This window comes from Convolutriloba macropyga, chromosome 6, assembly GCF_964194025.1.
Source record: "Convolutriloba macropyga chromosome 6, txConMacr16.3, whole genome shotgun sequence".
In the NCBI taxonomy this organism is placed as follows: Eukaryota; Metazoa; Xenacoelomorpha; order Acoela; family Convolutidae; genus Convolutriloba; species Convolutriloba macropyga.
Genome location: NC_134473.1, coordinates 54,373,306 through 54,393,754, shown reverse-complemented (window position 1 = coordinate 54,393,754; position 20,449 = coordinate 54,373,306). Strand labels below are relative to the sequence as shown.

Genomic DNA, 20,449 nt, shown 5'->3' with positions numbered 1-20,449 from the left:
ATCGTGTCAAACTTCTCATTTAAAGAGGCAGAAAAAGTTCTAATTTCTCACATATATGGAATTAAACATGATCGATGGACCATGGTCAAACAATGTCCCTTAGTCTTGAGACTCAATTGTTCGCAATAAATTTTTACCGACCTGGGTGAATATGGGATATTTAAACTAGAACATCAGAAAACAAAATATCTGGGGAACTAAAACTGATTGTTTCCATTTTCCAGAGCCAGTTCCGTAATAAATTCTGATACTGCAAGTGAAATTTGGACTCAAAAGCAGGCCTCCAATTGCACTCACCGGAAGTAACACAAAAATACTGTAGGTTTTCAATTTTTATAAAACAAATTTTCTTAAAAGGAAAACTTTTTGAAAATATTTCTGCATACATTGTATCAAACCCAAAATTCGCGTCCGATAAATATAGAGAATTTTGGAGTTAACCTCTTATCGGATATTGAACCAGAACAACAGAAATGCTAATAACTTCAGAAAATATGAAAAAAACTACTTATCTTTTCAACTTCATCTTAAATTAATTTCCCGATGCCTAAATTGACCTTCACATTTATTATCTCTAGAAGCCTCCATCTGACAAACAGTATGACTTAATGCAAAATCTACAGGAAGACTGTTTTAAAATAAACTGGTTAACAAATTCGATTCAGTGAAAAATTTCCCAGTTTTCTGCAAAAGAACAAGCTTAACCTAAAAACTTTGCTTTATAGTAAGGTTCAATAAGAAAGAATTTCTTGAGTTGATCATAAATTGGATGTTTGTTGCAATGGGAAGAGATACGTTTTTTGAGTGAAGAAATATTGTTTTTATTCAACAATTTTATAAAATTCATATAAAACAAATTTGGTTCTTAACTCTTAATTGACAAAACGATTGATTGTCAATTCACCACTCAGCTGATGCACCTCATATAATATGTACTCAACAGCATGATACAATTTTATATTAGAAAATTCATCCTTCAATTCATTTTTCCGTCATTTCTTCACAGAAATTTGTACGGAAACTCACGATAAATTCATCAACATTTGAAATCCCGCGATATTTGCTTCTGTTGAGATCGTCAGCAATCGGTCGGATTTAAAATATTTGAAACGAAAAACTTTAAAACAATTAAACACTACCGCACTTGATACTTAAAATTTACTCAACGTTTAAACGAGAAGTGAAAAAAATCATCATATTATATTTAGTTTTTGAATTCTCAAGCAAACTATGACGATCTTTTTCAGACTAAGATTTGTTTGTATGTTTGAAGTTCTAAGGTAATCTTTGTAAGCTTTCTAAATTATCGTTAATGATTATTTCCGCAAACAGCTCTTTTCATTAACAATTAAACAAACGACTAACACGGGGCAAATTGTTCTCGTACGAATGGCGGACGGCTGGCTTCCTCAGTAGCTAGCTGCGACTGAGGGAGCCGAGCTTTAGATTATTTGAGGGTGTGGGGTGACAATTTATGTCTCTTAAACAGTTTGGGTAAACTGCACAATTAGAGTGGTGAGCTGTAAGACTCTTGAAGAACCTAATACCTTCGGGGCTTTACCTGTTAATCTCGGTTTTGTGAACGAAAAGTCAGACAAAAAAAACGATCGAGCGAAAAATTGCAAAAAAAACAACGCAGGATTAATATTATTACCAAAAAGTTCAATTGAGAGCAATTAAAAATGAATACACTTAACATTTATAAAAATTATTTTCAAGATTCGGAAAATGTCAGCATACACTTTTGCATTAGAGAAAACTACTCAAATTTGCTCGAAAAAACTTAAATTCCTCAATTAGTTTAATAACAATAAAGTTTATGATTTTAAAAATAGTTTTTAGTGTGGTCTTTTTCAGAAATTTTACTTTTTGCGGTTGAAAATTATTGTTAAACATCAATTGTGCGCAAAAATCCTTTTTTCGATTGCACTTTCTACAAGTAAAAAGCAATCAATGCGAATGTTTTAAATCTGGTAATAAAATAGGACAAATTGACAGTTCTGAGAATTTCAGCTAAATTTTCCTTCATAAAGAAGATCGTGCTCGAAATTGCTCCAATGGAATCGGATAAGACTTTTGTTCTCTTCCACAAAAGAAGAAAGAAGTCTTCCACAAAATTGAGAAGTGTGTTCGAAAACTCAGCTACACACAGACTCGCTCGAGCCATATTGTTATAAATTATATGGGATCAGAAGAAAAGCGATGAATAATGGAAAACTGTGAGATCAACAAACATAACCTCTCTGTGATCTGAGCATTGAGAATGAACTAAAGCTGAAGCAAGAATTCCCGTGGATAACATGAAATAGAGAGGCTTTTTTAAGTTAGGTAAGTTTCAAAACGAGGGTAATGTAACGTCATCAATTTGAAACTTGATAATCACATTTGTTGTCACTTGTTATGGAGATCGATAGTTATTTGACCTCATACCATATATTTTACAGCTTGAGTGTTGTAAAGTTTGATTACTACCAAAAACTCCCCAGCTTGTATTTTCAAAGAGAATGTTACCCTTCAGACGAAGAATTGGGCACATGTACGACAACGACTTGGAGAAATTTGGAAAAGGCTTTTGAGAGAGTACGTGCGAACGTTGAACACCAGAAAGAACTGAAACAGGCCCGAAGCGAATTTGGAAGTCAAAGCTATTGTCTGGATATTGGAAAAGTGGACTCCACGACGAATATGGGACGAGTGACAAGGACGTTCACCGGCCCCGACAAAACTGCTGGGACCTGCGATGTCAAAACGGCTTTAGGTCTTCTAACTCGACCATCTGTTAAGCGCTAGCACATGCTTTTCCACAACCACACCCCGAAGATTAGGTAGGCCCCGATAATGTTATCGACATCGCTTATTCTTTGACCTCATGACATATATTTTTACGGCTAAAATGTAAACTTTGATTGTTACCAAAAACTCAAATCATTCGTAACAAATCAAGCGACCAAAAAGGGGCAGGTGTCAAATTGATAGATGGATAACGAACAGAAAAGACAGACAAAGAGCAGCCACAGCCAGAGTTAGTAACTCGCCTTTGTCGTCACTATTTTCTAAAAATTGATTGAGTAATCACTAACTTAATAACAAATCATGAGACCAGCGGTTTGATGCTACAATAAAATTGTGCATTATTTTTGGGTTCCTGGCGAACTAACGTCTGGATCCGAGGTACTTGACAAGAAAACACTTGACTTTATTATTATACATAATTTCTTCGTCAACTTCAACAAATTAACCATTTTCTTCTAAAGTGAACAGAAGTTTCAAAACTTGACTTTGTGGAACAATGAGTTTTTCATTGAACTTCATTGATATTACATTTATTTCTTCGATGGATTAAAGATTAATCCTCAAAACTAGAGTTAGAACAAAAAGATCATTTAGCGTCATTATTGCTGTCTATGTTCCTTCCTTCAGAATAGCTTATATTCATGTTTCATCAATCAGAACAGCTTCTAAGTGCATGAAAAATTTCAATACCTGTTGTTGTTCTTGTTGGACTGTCCTCGGCAATACGTGGAATTGATGTAACTGCGTCGCTCGCACGTCCACATTATTCGGAAACCTCATTCCTCTACTTTGATTGGCAAAAAAAGCAGTCGGGATATTCTGATAGGACCCTCTTTGTTGTTGAACTTGATTTTCACCATTCAAGGCATTTAGATTTCCATTGGGAAAATTAAAAGAAGCTACGCTAGAATTTCCAAGTTGTGGATTGTTGGTAGAGGGACTCAAGAGCAAGACATCATCGTCACTTGATGACAAACTAATGGTTGACTGTCTAGATCTCTGACTTCCGGGTGCTAGGCTCGCTAAAGGTGCTTTTTCGCCATTCGAACATTTAATGACACGTACGTAACCAGATGAGACATCAATTCTGCAGATATCTCTGACGTGGTTAAACATCTCATGATCGTTTTCAAACCCCAGACTTGCAGCGCTCGGGAACTGTTTGCTAGTTAACGCTTCGAATGTCTGTTTAAACTCAGTTACGGTGAAGGAATCTCGGCCAGGTTGAACTGATGCAAAAAGAGCGGATATATCTTCTCTGAAGGCATCTCTTGTGTATGTTAGAGTCTGATTCCTAATGCGAGGCATTTCTTACACAATCGATATACTAAATATTACAGTGAACAATAGTTTGTCGAATTTATAATAATATTGTAGCCTTGGCACACAGCGCCGTACCAACTTTCATCTGAAACAATTTAAAAACCACCATCAAACCTTTGCTCATCGCCGGATGATGATCACTTGAGAACAATCTTTCAATCTAGTTAACTTAAAGGTATGCATCGTTATACCAGAGGTGCCAATGAACTGAAACACGCCATCAGAAGTTCAATTACAATTTAGCTTAAAAGCTAGATCAGTAATCATCGGAGACCGACCTACCATATTGGGTGTCTATCAGAAAAGAAAGGGGGGTAAATTTATGCGTTTTTATCAATTAAATAAAAACGCGCTTTTTAAACTCACTTTTTGAAAAATTATATTCAAATACCCAGAGATATGTCTCACTTCCCTCCCCCGCCAAAAAGGCTAAGTGGCGCACAAGCAAACTGCTGCACATTATAGCGAAGATCAAATGATTTAAATGAAAACCTTCACGATCACTGACTTCTTGCACGAACTACGATAGTTCAAAACAATACGTAATTGGCGAACGTGTCTACTTCGAAACAAATACCTTGTTCCAGCCTCATGTAATGAGATGAGAATGTAAAAGATAGCCTGGGTTTCTTATGTTCTGTCATTTTTGACAGGTCTAAAAAATGATCGGAGAAAGACATCATGAGTGGCCTCATTCGAAATCCCTTTAGGAGTACACTATTTACAAAAAGGGTTCTTATTTCATTTTTATTGATATATTGGGATTTTAAAAAAGCTGGGTTTCCATAAAAAATTAGGTGAAATTTGAGCAAAACCGTAAAATTCTCTGATCCATTTCCCAAAAGATTCTTCAATTTCGAACAAAATAACATATGAAAACCCTTTTTACCATAGAAAAATTATTTTAAAAAAGTTAGTTTGAATTTCGTTTTCGCTGTGAAGATACTATGTATCAAAAACCGTAGGTTCTCCTTTTAAAAAGGGGAAAAGGTCACCGAACCGATAATCAAGTTCGTAAAACTCTCTATCTCAGGACAGACCTTTTCATCTCAAATAAAAAAGTACATGCTAAAAATATCTCTACGCTTTTCTGTGGTTAAAAGTTTGCAAATATTGGTCCAATAAGATGGCCGGAAAAAAGCCGCCAATTGCTACTGCTAACCTCATTGGGACCAAAACAGGACAGAAATAAATGATTTTTGTACAAAAAATTTTTAAAACGCAAACTATTTTGATGTAATCTTGTAGTTCGACATACTCTTGTTTTGTTATCGAAACTTCCAGGGACTAAAATATCAATAACAATTAGCATAAGACATGGCAAATAAGACTTATAAGAGCAAAGGTCAAGAACCGATCAAATCTAGGTAGAACAAGCAGAATTAAGGTAAAGTAAAACAAATTTTTGTTTGACGAAGTACGAAAAACATAGCAGGGCCTAGCAACCAACATTTGTCCAGCAAAATCAAAATACAACAGTCAACAAAGCACAAGATACAAAAAAAAACAAAAAAAGCAATTGGGAACCAAATATAAAAATTTCTTATCCAAAAAATACATTATAAAAAAACTTTAAGAAATATTGACATTTCGCGTCCTTAACATGAGTACACAAAACAACAATTTTGTGGAAATCAACAGCATACAATGCTAAAAGGGGCAAAAACAAAATTGCTAAAAATTTTTGAAAACAAATTGTGTCAAAGTCATAGAAAACATTAGCTATGAAATCTAAAATTTAATGCTTCTATTGAAGTCTCATTCGCAACCGAAGACCATTCCAATTAATGAGACTAAGTTACAAGACAAAAAATGAAAGAGCACCTAAAAAATTAGCTAAAAAAATTTTGAAAGCAAAAAATGTCATCGATTTTAAAAATACTAACCATGAATGCAATTCGTTAAAAAGCTTCAAAAGTGCCTGAAATGAAAAAAAAACCAGAAACATGATTAAGCAGACTAAGTGATCAGGCAAAAAATAGGGTCAGACTCAAATCATCCCCTATAACGATCAATTTAGAAATGAGTCAGTAATCTGCTTTACAATTCAAATTCTGTTTACACGCGTGTACGTTGTCAGGGAGAAACATATTCTCGCTCACCTTCGTTAACATTTATTGACATATTGAAGTCTTTAGTTTTATCGAAAGCAGTTCTTTTGAAAGATTTATCATTCGAAAGACTTTGTAGCTTCGAAAATTTACATGAAGAACTTTTATTCCATTTTTGTTGCGATGTGAGGAATTTAAAATTTCTAACAAAAAGTACGGATACGAAAGCCCCTTTTTACCATTAAGATTACTAAAAAAGTTGTTTGAAAATTGTTTTCGCTGTGAAGATACTAGGTTTCTCAAACTGTAGGTTTTCCTAATAAAAAGAGGAAAATGTCACCAATAATGAAGTTCGTATAAATCTCTTATCTCAGAGCAGATCTTTCATTTCAAACAAAGAAGTACACCTCAAAATTTATGCGCTTTTTTTGCTTAAAAGTATGCAAAAATTGGTTCAATTAGACTGCCGAAAATTATCTGCCAATGGTTCTCACTACCCTGATTGCGATCAAAAAAGGACAGAAAAATTTGATTCTACTGTTGGACATATTGTTGTTTCTTAATCAGAACTTCAAGTATAGTAACAATAAAGATCTTTGTAACGATAAACAATTTTTGTTCGACGAACTAAGACAACATAGCAGGACAAACCTTCAACTAAAATCAAAAGCATGCAATCAACTAAGGACCAGAACATCAATATTTGTCCAGCACAAATCAAACTGCGACAGTAACAAAGCATATGATCTTATATGCGCAAGAATAAACAAAAAACCAAAATAAAAAGCAAATTGAAACCAAATATAAAAACCTCTTATCCAAAAAATAGAGTGTAGAAACACTTTATAAGAAACATTCACATTTCGCGTGCTTAAAATGTTTACACAAAACAACAATCTTAAGGAAATCAACAACAATGCGAAAAAGGGGCAAAAACTGAGAAATTTGCTAGAAATTTTTGAAAACCAATTGTGTGAAAGTCAAAGAAAACAGTAGCAGCAAAAAAACACTTTGAACCTTTATTGAAGTCTCATTAGCAACCGACGGATATTTTAATTAACGCGACTAAGTTAGACAAAATATGATCAAAAAGGGGGAACTAAAACATTAGCTAATAATTTTTGAAAGCAAATAGTGTCAAAGTTTTGGAAAATACTAACCATGAATGCGATTCGCTAAAAAGCTTCATACGTGTCTGAAAAACAAAAAATCAGAAACATGATTAAGCCGACTAAGTGATCAGGCAAAAAATACGGTAAGCCTCAAAAAATCACCGGCTATGACGATCGATTTAGAATTGAGTCAGTAATTTTCCTTACAATTATAATTCTGTTTTCAAGTGTGCACGTTGTTAGAGAACCACATTCTCGCCCACTTTCGTTAACATTTATTGACAGATTCACGCCTGGAGTTTTATCGATAGCAGTTCTTATTCTGAAAGATTTATCATTCGAAAGCCCTTGTGGAGTAGAAATTTTACAAAAAAGGTTTTTATCTCATTTTTGTAGGGATGTGAGGATTTTAAAAGAGCTGGGGTCAGGGTTTCCCTTAAAGACAGGTGAAAGTTCAGGGAAACCCTGAAATTCACTCAATTTCTTTGATCCGTTTCCCAAAAGATTCTTCCATTAATAACAAAAAAACAGATAAGAAAGCCCCTTTATATAATAGAAAGATTACTAAAAAAGTTGTTTGAACATTGTTTTCAATGTGAAGATACAAAGTTTCAAAAACTAGGTTTTCCAATTAAAAAGATGAAGATGTCACTGAAGGGATAATGAAGTTCGCAAAATTCCTTAACTCAGGGCAGATGTTTTCAGTTCAAACAAAGAAGTACACCTTAATAATATCTCTATTTTCTTTGCTTAAAAGTATTCAAATATTGGTTCAATTAGATTGCCGGAAAACATCTGCCAATGGTTCTTACTACCCTGATTGGATCGAAAAAGGACAGAAAAATATAACATTTTTAAAACGCAAACTAATTTGATGTAATCTTGTAGTTGGACATACTCTGTTTCATAATCAGAACTTCAAGTGAGTATAGTAACAAAAAGTAACAAAATAATCGTTTCCCAAAAGATTCTTCAATAAATAACAAAAAACAGATGAGGAAGCCCCTTTTTATAATAGAAAGATTACTAGAAAAAGTTGTTTGAACATTGTTTTCAATGTGAAGATACGAAGTCTCAAAAACTAGGTTTTCCAATTAAAAAGAGGAAGATGTCACTGAAGCGATAATGAAGTTCGTAAAATTCCTTAACTCAGGGCAGATGTTTTCAGTTCAAACAAAGAAGTACACCTTAATAATATCTCTGCTATTTTCTTTGCTTAAAAGTATTCAAATATTGGTTCAATTAGATTGCCGGAAAACATCTGCCAATGGTTCTCACTACCCTGATTGGGATCGAAAAAGGACAGAAAAATATAACATTTTTAAAACGCAAACTAATTTGATGTAATCTTGTAGTTGGACATACTCTGTTTCATAATCAGAACTTCAAGTGAGTATAGTAACAAAAAGTAACAAATAATCGTTTCCCAAAAGATTCTTCAATTAATAACAAAAAACAGATAAGGAAGCCCCTTTTTATAATAGAAAGATTACTAAAAAAAGTTGTTTGAACATTGTTTTCAATGTGAAGATACGAAGTCTCAAAAACTAGGTTCTCCAATTAAAAAGAGGAAGATGTCACTGAAGCGATAATGAAGTTCGTAAAATTCCTTAACTCAGGGCAGATGTTTTCAGTTCAAACAAAGAAGTACACCTTAATAATATCTCTGCTATTTTCTTTGCTTAAAAGTATTCAAATATTGGTTCAATTAGATTGCCGGAAAACATCTGCCAATGGTTCTCACTACCCTGATTGGGATCGAAAAAGGACAGAAAAATATAACACTTTTAAAACGCAAACTAATTTGATGTAATCTTGTAAAAGGACATACTCGGTTTCATAATCAGAACTTCAAGTGAGTATAGTAACAAAAAGTAACAAATAATCGTTTCCCAAAAGATTCTTCAATTAATAACAAAAAAACAGATAAAGCCCCTTTTTATAATAGAAAGATTACTAGAAAAAGTTGTTTGAACATTGTTTTCAATGTGAAGATACGAAGTCTCAAAAACTAGGTTTTCCAATTAAAAAGAGGAAGATGTCACTGAAGCGATAATGAAGTTTGTAAAATTCCTTAACTCAGGGCATATGTTTTCAGTTCAAACAAAGAAGTACACCTTAAAAATATCTCTGCTATTTTCTTTGCTTAAAAGTATTCAAATATTGGTTCAATTAGATTGCCGGAAAACATCTGCCAATGGTTCTCACTACCCCGATTGGGATCGAAAAAGGACAGAAAAATAATCACATTTTTAAAACGCAAACTAATTTGATGTAATCTTGTAGTAGGACATACTCGGTTTCATAATCAGAACTTCAAGTGAGTATAGTAACAATAACGATCTTTGTAACGATAAACAATTTTTGTTTGACGAACTAAGACAACATAGCCGGACAAAACTTCAATTACAATCAAAAGCATTTAATCCTATTACAATCAAAAGCATTCAATCAACTAAATACCTGAACGTCAATATTTGTCCAGCACAAATCAAACTACGACCGTAGCAAAGCAAGAGAAACATATACTCGCCCACCTTCGTTAACATTTATTGACAGATTCACGTCTGGAGTTTTATCGATAGCAGTTCTTATTCTGAAAGATTTATCATTCGAAAGCCCTTGTAGAGTAGAAATTTTACAAAAAAGGTTTTTATCTCATTTTTGTAGGGATGTGAGGATTTTAAAAGAGCTGGGGTCAGGGTTTCCCTTAAAAACAGGTGAAAGTTCAGGGAAACCCTAAAATTCACTCAATTTCTTTGGTCCATTTTCCAATAGATTCTTCAATTAATAACAAAAAAAAACAGATAAGAAAGCCCCTTTTTAAAATAGAAAGATTACTAAAAAAGTTGTTTGAACATTGTTTTCTATGTGAAGATACGAAGTCTCAAAAACTAGGTTTTCCAATTAAAAAGAGGAAGATATCATTGAAGCGATAATGAAGTTCGTAAAATTCCTAAACTCAGGGCAGATGTTTTCAGTTCAAACAAAGAAGTACACCTTAATAGTATCTCTGCTATTTTCTTTGCTTAAAAGTGTTCAAATATTGGTTCAATTAGATTGCCGGAAAACATCTGCCAATGGTTCTCACTACCCTGATTGGGATCGAAAAAGGACAGAAAAATAATAACCTTTTAAAACGCAAACTAATTTGATGTAATCTTGTAGTAGGACATACTCGGTTTCATAATCAGAACTTCAAGTGAGTATAGTAACAATAACGATCTTTGTAACGATAAACAATTTTTGTTTGACGAACTAAGACAACATAGCCGGACAAAACTTCAATTACAATCAAAAGCATTTAATCCTATTACAATCAAAAGCATTCAATCAACTAAATACCTGAACGTCAATATTTGTCCAGTACAAATCAAACTACGACCGTAACAAAGCAAGAGAAACATATACTCGCCCACCTTCGTTAACATTTATTGACAGATTCACGTCTGGAGTTTTATCGATAGCAGTTCTTATTCTGAAAGATTTATCATTCGAAAGCCCTTGTAGAGTAGAAATTTTACAAAAAAGGTTTTTATCTCATTTTTGTAGGGATGTGAGGATTTTAAAAGAGCTGGGGTCAGGGTTTCCCTTAAAAACAGGTGAAAGTTCAGGGAAACCCTAAAATTCACTCAATTTCATTGATCCGTTTCCCAAAAGATTCTTCAATTAATAACAAAAAAACAGATAAGAAAGCCCCTTTTTATAATAGAAAGATTACTAAAAAAGTTGTTTGAACATTGTTTTCAATGTGAAGATACGAAGTCTCAAAAACCAGGTTTTCCAATTAAAAAGAGGAAGACGTCACTGAAGCGATAATGAAGATCGTAAAATTCCTTAACTCAGAGCAGATGTTTTCAGTTCAAACAAAGAAGTACACCTTAATAATATCTCTGCTATTTTCTTTGCTTAAAAGTATTGAAATATTGGTTCAATTAGATTGCCGGAAAACATCTGCCAATGGTTCTTACTACCCTGATTGGGATCGAAAAAGGACAAAAAAAAACATTTTTAAAACGCAAACTAATTTGATGTAATCTTGTAGTTGGACATACTCTTGTTTCTTAATCAGAACTTCAAGTGAGTATAGTATCAATAACGATTTTTGTAACGATAAACAATTTTTGTTTGACAAACTAAGAGAAAATAGCAGGACAAAACTTCAATTACAATCAAAAACATTCAATCAACTAAATACCTGAACATCAATATTTGTCCAGCACAAATCAAACTACGACAGTAACAAAGCATATTATCCTACATGCGCAAAAACAAACAAAAACCCAAATAAAAAGCAAATTGACACCAAATATAAAAACCTCTTATCCAAAAAACAGAGTGTAGAAACACTTTATAAGAAACATTCACATTTACGCGTACTTAAAATGTTTACACAAAACAACAATCTTAAGGAAATCAACAACAATGCGAAAAAGGGTCAAAAACTGAGAAATTTGCTAAAATTTTTTGAAAACCAATTGTGTCAAAGTCAAAGAAAACAGTCGCTGTGAAATCAAAATTTTAAACCTTTATTGAAGTCTCATTAGCAACCGACGGATATTTTAATTAACGAGACTAAGCTATAAGACAAAAAAAAATGAAAGAGGCACCCAAAAAATTAGCTAATAATTTTTGAAAGCAAAAAATGTCATCGATTTTAAAAATACTAACCATGAAAGCAATTCGCTAAAAAGATTCATAAGTGTCTGAAAAACAAAAAAAAACAGAAACATGATTGAGCCGACTAAGTGATCAGGCAAAAAAATAGGGTGAGCCTCAAAAAATCACCGGCTATGACGATCAATTTAGAATTGATTAAGTAATTTTCATTACAATTACAATTCTGTTTTCAAGTGTGCACGTTGTTAGAGAAACATATTCTCGCCCACCTTCGTTAACATTCATTGACAAATTAACGTCTGGAGTTTTATCAAAAGCAGTTTTAATTCTGAAAGATTTATCATTCGAAAGCCCTTGTAGAGTAGAATAATGAAATAAAAGGTTTTTATTTCATTTTTGTTGGGATGTGAGGATTTTAAAATAGCTGGGTTCAGAATTTCCTTAAAAAATATGCGAAAGCTCAGGGAAACTCTAAAATTCACTCAATTTCTTTGCTCCATTTTCCAATAGATTCTTCAATTAATAACAAAAGAAAACAGACAAGAAAGCCCCTTTTTAAAATAGAAAGATTACTAAAAAAGTTGTTTGAACATTGTTTTCTATGTGAAGATACGAAGTCTCAAAAACTAAGTTTTCCAATTAAAAAGAGGAAGATATCATTGAAGCGATAATGAAGTTCGTAAAATTCCTAAACTCAGGGCAGATGTTTTCAGTTCAAACAAAGAAGTACACCTTAATAGTATCTCTGCTATTTTCTTTGCTTAAAAGTATTCAAATATTGGTTCAATTAGATTGCCGGAAAAGATCAGCCAATGGTTCTTACTACCCTGATTGGGATCAAAAAAGGACAAAAAAAAACATTTTTTAAACGCAAACTAATTTGATGTAATCTTGTAGTTGGACATACTCTTGTTTCTTAATCAGAACTTCAAGTGAGTATATTAACAATAGCGATTTTTGTAACGATAAACAATTTTTGTTTGACGAACTAAGACAACATAGCCGGACAAAACTTCAATTACAATCAAAAGCATTCAATCAACTAAATACTTGAACATCAATATTTGTCCAGCACAAATCAAACTACGACAGTAACAAAGCATTTGATCCTACATTCGCAAAAACAAACAAAAACCCAAATAAAAAGCAAATTGAAACCAAATATAAAAACCTCTTATCCAAAAAATAGAGTGTAGAAGCACTTTACAAGAAACAATCACATTTCGCGTGCTTAAAATGTTTACACAAAACAAAAATCTTGTGGAAATCAACAACAATGCAAACAGGGGCAAAAACTGAGAAAATTGCTAAATTTTTTGAAAACCAATTGTGTCAAAGTCAAAGAAAACAGTAGCTGTGAAATCAGAATTTTAAACCTTTATTGAAGTCTCATTAGCAACCGACGGATATTTTAATTAAGGAGACTAATTTATAAGACAAAAATATGATCAAAAAGGGACAACTGAAATATTAGCTAATAATTTTTGAAAGCAAATAGTGTCAAAGTTTTGAAAAACACTAACCATGAATGCAATTCGCTAAAAAGCTTCATAAGTGTCTGAAAAACAAAAAACAAGAAACATGATTGAGCCGACTAAGTGATCAGGCAAAAAATACGGTAAGCCTCAAAAAATCACCGGCTATGACGATAAATTTAGAATTGATTCAGTAATTTTCTTTACAATTACAATTCTGTTTTCAAGTGTGCACGTTGTTAGAGAAACATATTCTCGCCCACCATCGTTAACATTCATTGACAAATTCACGTCTCGAGTTTTATCAAAAGCAGTTTTAATTCTGAAAGATTTATCATTCGAAAGCCCTTGTAGAGTAGAATAATGACAAAGGGTTTTTATTTCATTTTTGTTGGGATGTGAGGATTTTAAAAGAGCTGGGTTCAGAATTTCCCTAAAAAATATGCGAAAGTTCAGGGAAACTCTAAAACTCACTAAATTTCTTTGCTCCATTTCCCAATAGATTCTTCAGTTAATAACAAAAAAAACAGATAAGAAAGCCCCTTTTTATAATAGAAAGATTACTAAAAAAGTTGTTTGAACATTGTTTTCATGGTTCTTACTACCCTGATTGGGATCAAAAAAGGACAAAAAAAAACATTTTTAAAACGCAAACTAATTTGATGTAATCTTGTAGTTGGACATACTCTTGTTTCTTAATCAGAACTTCAAGTGAGAATAGTAACAATAACGATTTTTGTAACGATAAACAATTTTTGTTTGACAAACTAAGACAACATAGCAGGACAAAACTTCAATTACAATCAAAAGCATTCAATCAACTAAATACCTGAACATCAATAATTGTCCAGCACAAATCAAACTACGACAGTAACAAAGCATATGATCCTACATGCGCAAAAACAAACAAAAACCCAAATAAAAAGCAAATTGAAACCAAATATAAAAACCTCTTATCCAAAAAATAGAGTGTAGAAGCACTTTATAAGAAATATTCACATTTCGCGTGCTTAAAATGTTTACACAAAACAACAATCTTGTGGAAATCAACAACAATGCAAAAAGGGGCAAAAACTGAGAAAATTGCTAAATTTTTTCAAAACCAATTGTGTCAAAGTCAAAGAAAACAGTCGCTGTGGAATCAAAATTTTAAACCTTTATTGAAGTCTCATTAGCAACCGACGGATATTTTAATTAACGAGACTAAGCTATAAGACAAAAAAAATGAAAGAGGCACCCAAAAAATTAGCTAATAATTTTTGAAACCAAAAAATGTCACCGATTTTAAAAATACTAACCATGAAAGCAATTCGCTAAAAAGATTCATATGTGTCTGAAAAACAAAAAAACAGAAACAAGATTAAGCCGACTAAGTGATCAGGGAAAAAACAGGGTAAGACTCAAAAATCACCGGCTATGACTATCAATTTAGAAGTGAGTCAGTAATTCTCTTTACAAATATAATTCTGTTTTCAAGTGTGTGCGTTGTTAGAGAGAAACGTATTCTCGCCCATCTTCGTTAACATTTATTGACATATTGAAGTCTTTAGTTTTATTGTAAGCAGCTCTTTTCTGAAAGCTTTATTATTCAAAAGCCCTTGCAGAGTAAAAAATTTCAAAGGTTTTTTATTTCATTTTTTGTTGGGATGTAAGGATTTTAAAACAGCTGTGTTCTTGGTTTCTGTAAAAAACAGCTGGAAGTTGAGCGAAATCCTAAAACACATTCAATTTCTCAGCTCCATTTTCAATCAATTTCTAATTTCTAATAAAACAACATGTATGAAAACCCATTTTATCATAGAAATATTACTAAAAGTTGACTGAATATCGGTTTCGATGCAAAAACACAAGGTTTCAAAAATGTAGGTTTTCCCTAAAAACAGAGGAATGTAACCAAACCAATAACGAATTTCGTAAAATTCTCTTATCTCAGGGCAGATCTGCAAAAAATTAGAAACATGATTAAGTGGACTAAGTGATAAGCAAAAAAAGACACAAGAGGATGAGACTCCAAAAATCACCGGCTATGACGATCAATTTAGGAATCAGTAAATTTTTTGAAATTTATAATTGTTTTCAAGTACGAACGTTGTAAGAAACTTAATCGCACCCACCTTCTTTAGCATTCATTGACATGTTGAAGTCTGAGTTTTATGGGAAGCAGTGTTTAATCTGAAAGATTTATCATTCGAAATCCCTTGCAGAGTAGAGTATTTACAAAAAATTTTATTTTGTTGCGATATGAGATTTTAAAATAGCTGAAATCTTGGTTTCCCTAAAAAATAGATGAAACTTGAGAGAAAACCTACGAGTCATTCAATATCCTTGATCTATTCCCCAATAGATTCTTCAATTTCTATCAAAGAAAACAACAGATAAGAAAGCCTCTTTTTATGACAGAAAGATTACTAAAAAAAAGTTGTTTAAACGTTGTTTTCGCTGTGAAGATACTAGGTTTCGAAAGCTGTAGGTTTTCCCTTTAAAAAGAGGAAAATGTCACCGAACAGATAATGAAGTTCGCAAAATTTTCTAATCTCTGGGCAGATCTTTTCATTGCAAACAAAGAAGTACACCTCAAAAAAATCTCCGCGCTTTTCTTTGCTTAAAGTATGCAAATACTGGTTCAATTATATTGCCGGAAAAAATCCGCCAATTGTTCTTACTACACTGATTGGGATCGAAAAAGGACAGAAATATGATTTTTACAAAACATTTAAAACGCAAACTAATTTGATGTAATCTTGTAGTTGAAAATAATCTTTCTTCTTAATCAGAACTTCAAGTGAGTATAGTGACAATAGCGATTAGCATATGAGGTAACTAAGACCAGAGCAAAGTTCAAGTACCGTTCAAATGTAGATTTAAATAATGAAGCTAAATCAAGGTAAAAGGAAACAAATTTCTGTTTGACGAAGCAAGACAACATAGCAAGACAAACGCTGAACTACATTTAAAAGAATTCAATCAACTAAGGACCTGACAACCAACTTTTGTCCAGCAAAATCAAATTACGACAGTCAACAAAGCACAAGATCCTATATGCGCAAGAACTAAAAACTGCAAATAAAAATCAATTAGGAACCAAATATAAAAACTTCTTATCCGAAAATTATAGTGTAAAAATACTTTAAGTATTATTGACATTTCGAGTCCTTAAAATGATTACACAAAACAACAATCTTCTGGAAACCAACAGCAATGCGAAAAGACGCAAAAACAGAACTTTGCTGAAAATTTTTTGAAAACCAATTTTTATCAAAGTCATAGAACATTGGCTGTGAAATCAACAATTAAAATCTTGGTCATATTATTTAACGAGACTACGCTATAAGACGAAAATATAAACAAAGGGGCAACTAAAAAATTAGCTTAAAATATTTGAAAGCAAAGTGTCAGTTTTGAAAAATACTAACCATGAGTGCAATTCGCTAAAAAGATTCATAAGTGTCTGAAAAACAAAAAAAAACAGAAACAAGATTAAGCCGACTAAGTGATCAGGGAAAAATAGGGTAAGACCCAAAAATCACCGGCTATGACTATCAATTTAGAATTGAGTCAGTAATTCTCTTTACAATTATAATTCTGTTTTCAAGTGTGTACGTTGTTAGAGAGAAACATATTCTCGCCCATCTTTTATAACATTTATTGACATTCAAGTCTGGAGTTTTATGGAAAGCAGTTCTTATTCTGAAAGATTTATCATTCAAAAGCCCTTGCAGAGTAAAATATTTACAAAAAGGTTTTTATTTCATTTTTGTTGGGATGTAAGGATTTTAAAAGAGCTGGGTTCAGGGTTTCCCTAAAAATAGGTGAAAGTTGACGGAAACCCTAAAAATCACTCAATTTTTTGATCAATTTCCCAATAGATTCTTTAATTTCTAACAAAAAAAACAACAGATAAGAAACTCCCTTTTTATAGAAAATTTACTAAAAAAGTTGTTTGTACATCGTTTTCGCTGTGAAGATAGTATGTATCAAAAACCGTAGGTTCTCCTTTTAAAAAGGGGAAAAGGTCACCGAACCGATAATCAAGTTCGTAAAACTCTCTATCTCAGGACAGACCTTTTCATCTCAAATAAAAAAGTACATGCTAAAAATATCTCTACGCTTTTCTGTGGTTAAAAGTTTGCAAATATTGGTCCAATAAGATGGCCGGAAAAAAGCCGCCAATTGCTACTGCTAACCTCATTGGGACCAAAACAGGACAGAAATAAATGATTTTTATACAAAAAAATTTTTAAAACGCTAACTATTTTGATGTAATCTTGTAGTTCGACATACTCTTGTTTTGTTATCGAAACTTCCAGGGACTAAAATATCAATAACAATTAGCATAAGAGATGGCAAATAAGACTTATAAGAGCAAAGGTCAAGAACCGATCAAATCTAGGTAGAACAAGCAGAATTAAGGTAAAGTAAAACAAATTTTTGTTTGACGAAGTACGAAAAACATAGCAGGGCCTAACAACCAACATTTGTCCAGCAAAATCAAAATACAACAGTCAACAAAGCACAAGATCTTATATGCGCAAGATACAAAAAAAACCAAAAAAAGCAATTGGGAACCAAATATAAAAACTTCTCATCCATAAATTACAGTGTAAAAATACTTTAAATACTGACATTTCGCGTCCTTAACATGAGTACAAAAAACAACAATTTTCTGGAAATCAACAGCATACAATGCTAAAAGGGGCAAAAACAAAATTGCTAAAATTTTTTGAAAACAAATTGTGTCAAGTCATAGAAAACATTAGCTATGAAATCTAAAATTTAATGCTTTTATTGAAGTCTCATTCACAACCGATGACCATTCCAATTAATGAGACTAAGCTATAAGACAAAAAATGAAAGATCACCTAAAAAATTAGCTAATAATTTTTGAAAGCAAAAAATGTCATCGATTTTAAAAATACTAACCATGAATGCAATTCGTTAAAAACCTTCAAAAGTGCGTGAAATGAAAAAATCAGAAGCATGATTAAGCAGACTAAGTGATCAGGCAAAAATAGGGTAAGACTGAAAACATCACCGCTATAACGCTCAATTTAGAAATGTAAAGTCAAAAATCTGCTTTACAATTCAAACTCTGTTTACATGTGCGTACGTTGTTAGAGAGAAACATTCTCGCCCATCTTCGTAAACATTTATGGACATATTGAAGTCTTTAGTTTTATCGAAAGCAGTTCTTATTCTGAAAGATTTATCATTCAAAAGCAGAGTAAAACATTTACAAAAACGTTTGTTGGGATGTAAGGATTTTAAAACAGAAGCTTAATCTCACCCACCTTCTTTAACATTCATTGACATATTGAAGCCTGGAGTTTTATGGAATGCAGTGTTTAATCTGAAAGATTTATCATTCGAAATCCCTTGCAGAGTAGAGTATTTACATAAAAAATTCTAAATTTTTTGTTGCGATATGAGGATTTTAAAATAGCTGAAATCTTGGTTTCCCTAAAAAATAGATGAAAGTTGAGAGAAACCCTACGAGTCATTCAATTTCTTTGATCTATTCCCCAATAGATTCTTCAATTTCTATCAAAGAAAACAACATAAACAAGCCTCTTTTTATGACAGAAAGATTACTAAAAAAGTTGTTTGAACATTGTTTTCGCTGTAAAGATACTAGGTTTCAAAAGCTGTAGGTTTTCCCTTTAAAAAGAGGAAAATGTCACCGAACCGATAATGAAGTTCGCAAAATTCTCAGGGCAGATCTTTTCATTACAATTAAAGAAGTACACCTCAAAAAAATCTCCGCGCTTTTCTTTGCTTAAAAGTATGCAAATATTGGTTCAATTATATTGCCGGAAAAAATCCGCCAATTGTTCTTACTACACTGATTGTGATCAAAAAAGGACAAAATATGATTTTTACAAAACATTTTAAAACGCAAACTAATTTGATGTAATCTTGTAGTTGAAAATAATCTTTTTTTCTAAATCAGAACTTCAAGTGAGTATAGTGACAATAGCGATTAGCATTTGAGGTAACTAAGAGCAGAGCAAAGTTCAAGTACCGTTCAAATGTAGATTTAAATAATGACGCTAAATTAAGGTAAAAGAAAACAAATTTCTGTTTGACGAAGCAAGACAACATAGCAAGACAAACGCTCATATACATTTAAAAGAATTCAATCAACTAAGGACCTGACAACCAACTTTTGTCCAGCAAAATCAAACTACGACAGTCAACAAAGCACAAGATTCTATATGCGCAACAACTATAAACTGCAAATAAAAATCAATTCGGAACCAAATATAAAAACTTCTTATTCGAAAATTATAGTGTAAAAATACTTTAAGTAATATTGACATTTCGAGTCCTTAAAATGATTACACAAAACAACAATCTTCTGGAAATCAACAGCAATGCGAAAAGAGGCAAAAACAAATTTGCCAAAAATCTTTTGAAAACCCATTTTATCAAAGTCATCGAAAACATTAGCTGTGAAATCAACAATTAAAATGTTTTATTGAAGTCTCATTAGCAACCGATGGTCATATTAATTAACGAGACTACGATATAAGACGAAAATATGAACAAAGGGGCAACTAAAATATAAGGTAATAATATTTGAAAGAGAAGGGTCAGTTTTGAAAAATACTAACCATGAGTGCAATTCGTTAAAAAGCTTTAGAAGTGTCTGAAAAGCAAAAAATCAGAAACACGATTAAGCAGAATAATTGATCAGGCAAAAAAAACCAAAATAGTCTAAGACTCAAAAAATCACCGGTTATGACGATCAAAATAGAAAAAAGTCAGTAACCTGCTTTACATTTCAATTTCTAAAATCACGTGTGTACGTTGTTAGAGAGAAACGTATTCTCGCCGACCTTCAATAACATTCATTGACATATTGAACTCTGGAGTTTTACCGAAAGCAGTGCTTATTCTGAAAGATTTATCATTCGAAAGCCCTTGCAGAGTAGAGTATTTACAAAAGTTTTTTTGTTGGGATATAAGGATTTTAAAACAGCTTTGTTCTTGGTTTCCCTAAAAATAGGTGAAAGCTGAGGAACTCCTGTTGGACATACTCTTCTTTCTAAATCACAACTTCAAGTGAGTATAGTGA

At 32.4% G+C, this 20,449-nt stretch overlaps 1 protein-coding gene across 1 annotated transcript in view; it reads right to left on the bottom strand.

Moving 5' to 3' along the window:
- LOC142341769 (uncharacterized) overlaps positions 1-20,449 on the bottom strand; it is a 96,401-nt gene that overhangs the window by 69,298 nt on the left and 6,654 nt on the right. The window contains exon 2 of the mRNA XM_075392989.1: positions 3,484-4,201. Coding sequence (XP_075249104.1) covers positions 3,484-4,101 — 618 coding nt within the window. The 5' untranslated portion in view covers positions 4,102-4,201. The remainder of the gene's footprint in view (positions 1-3,483; positions 4,202-20,449) is intronic.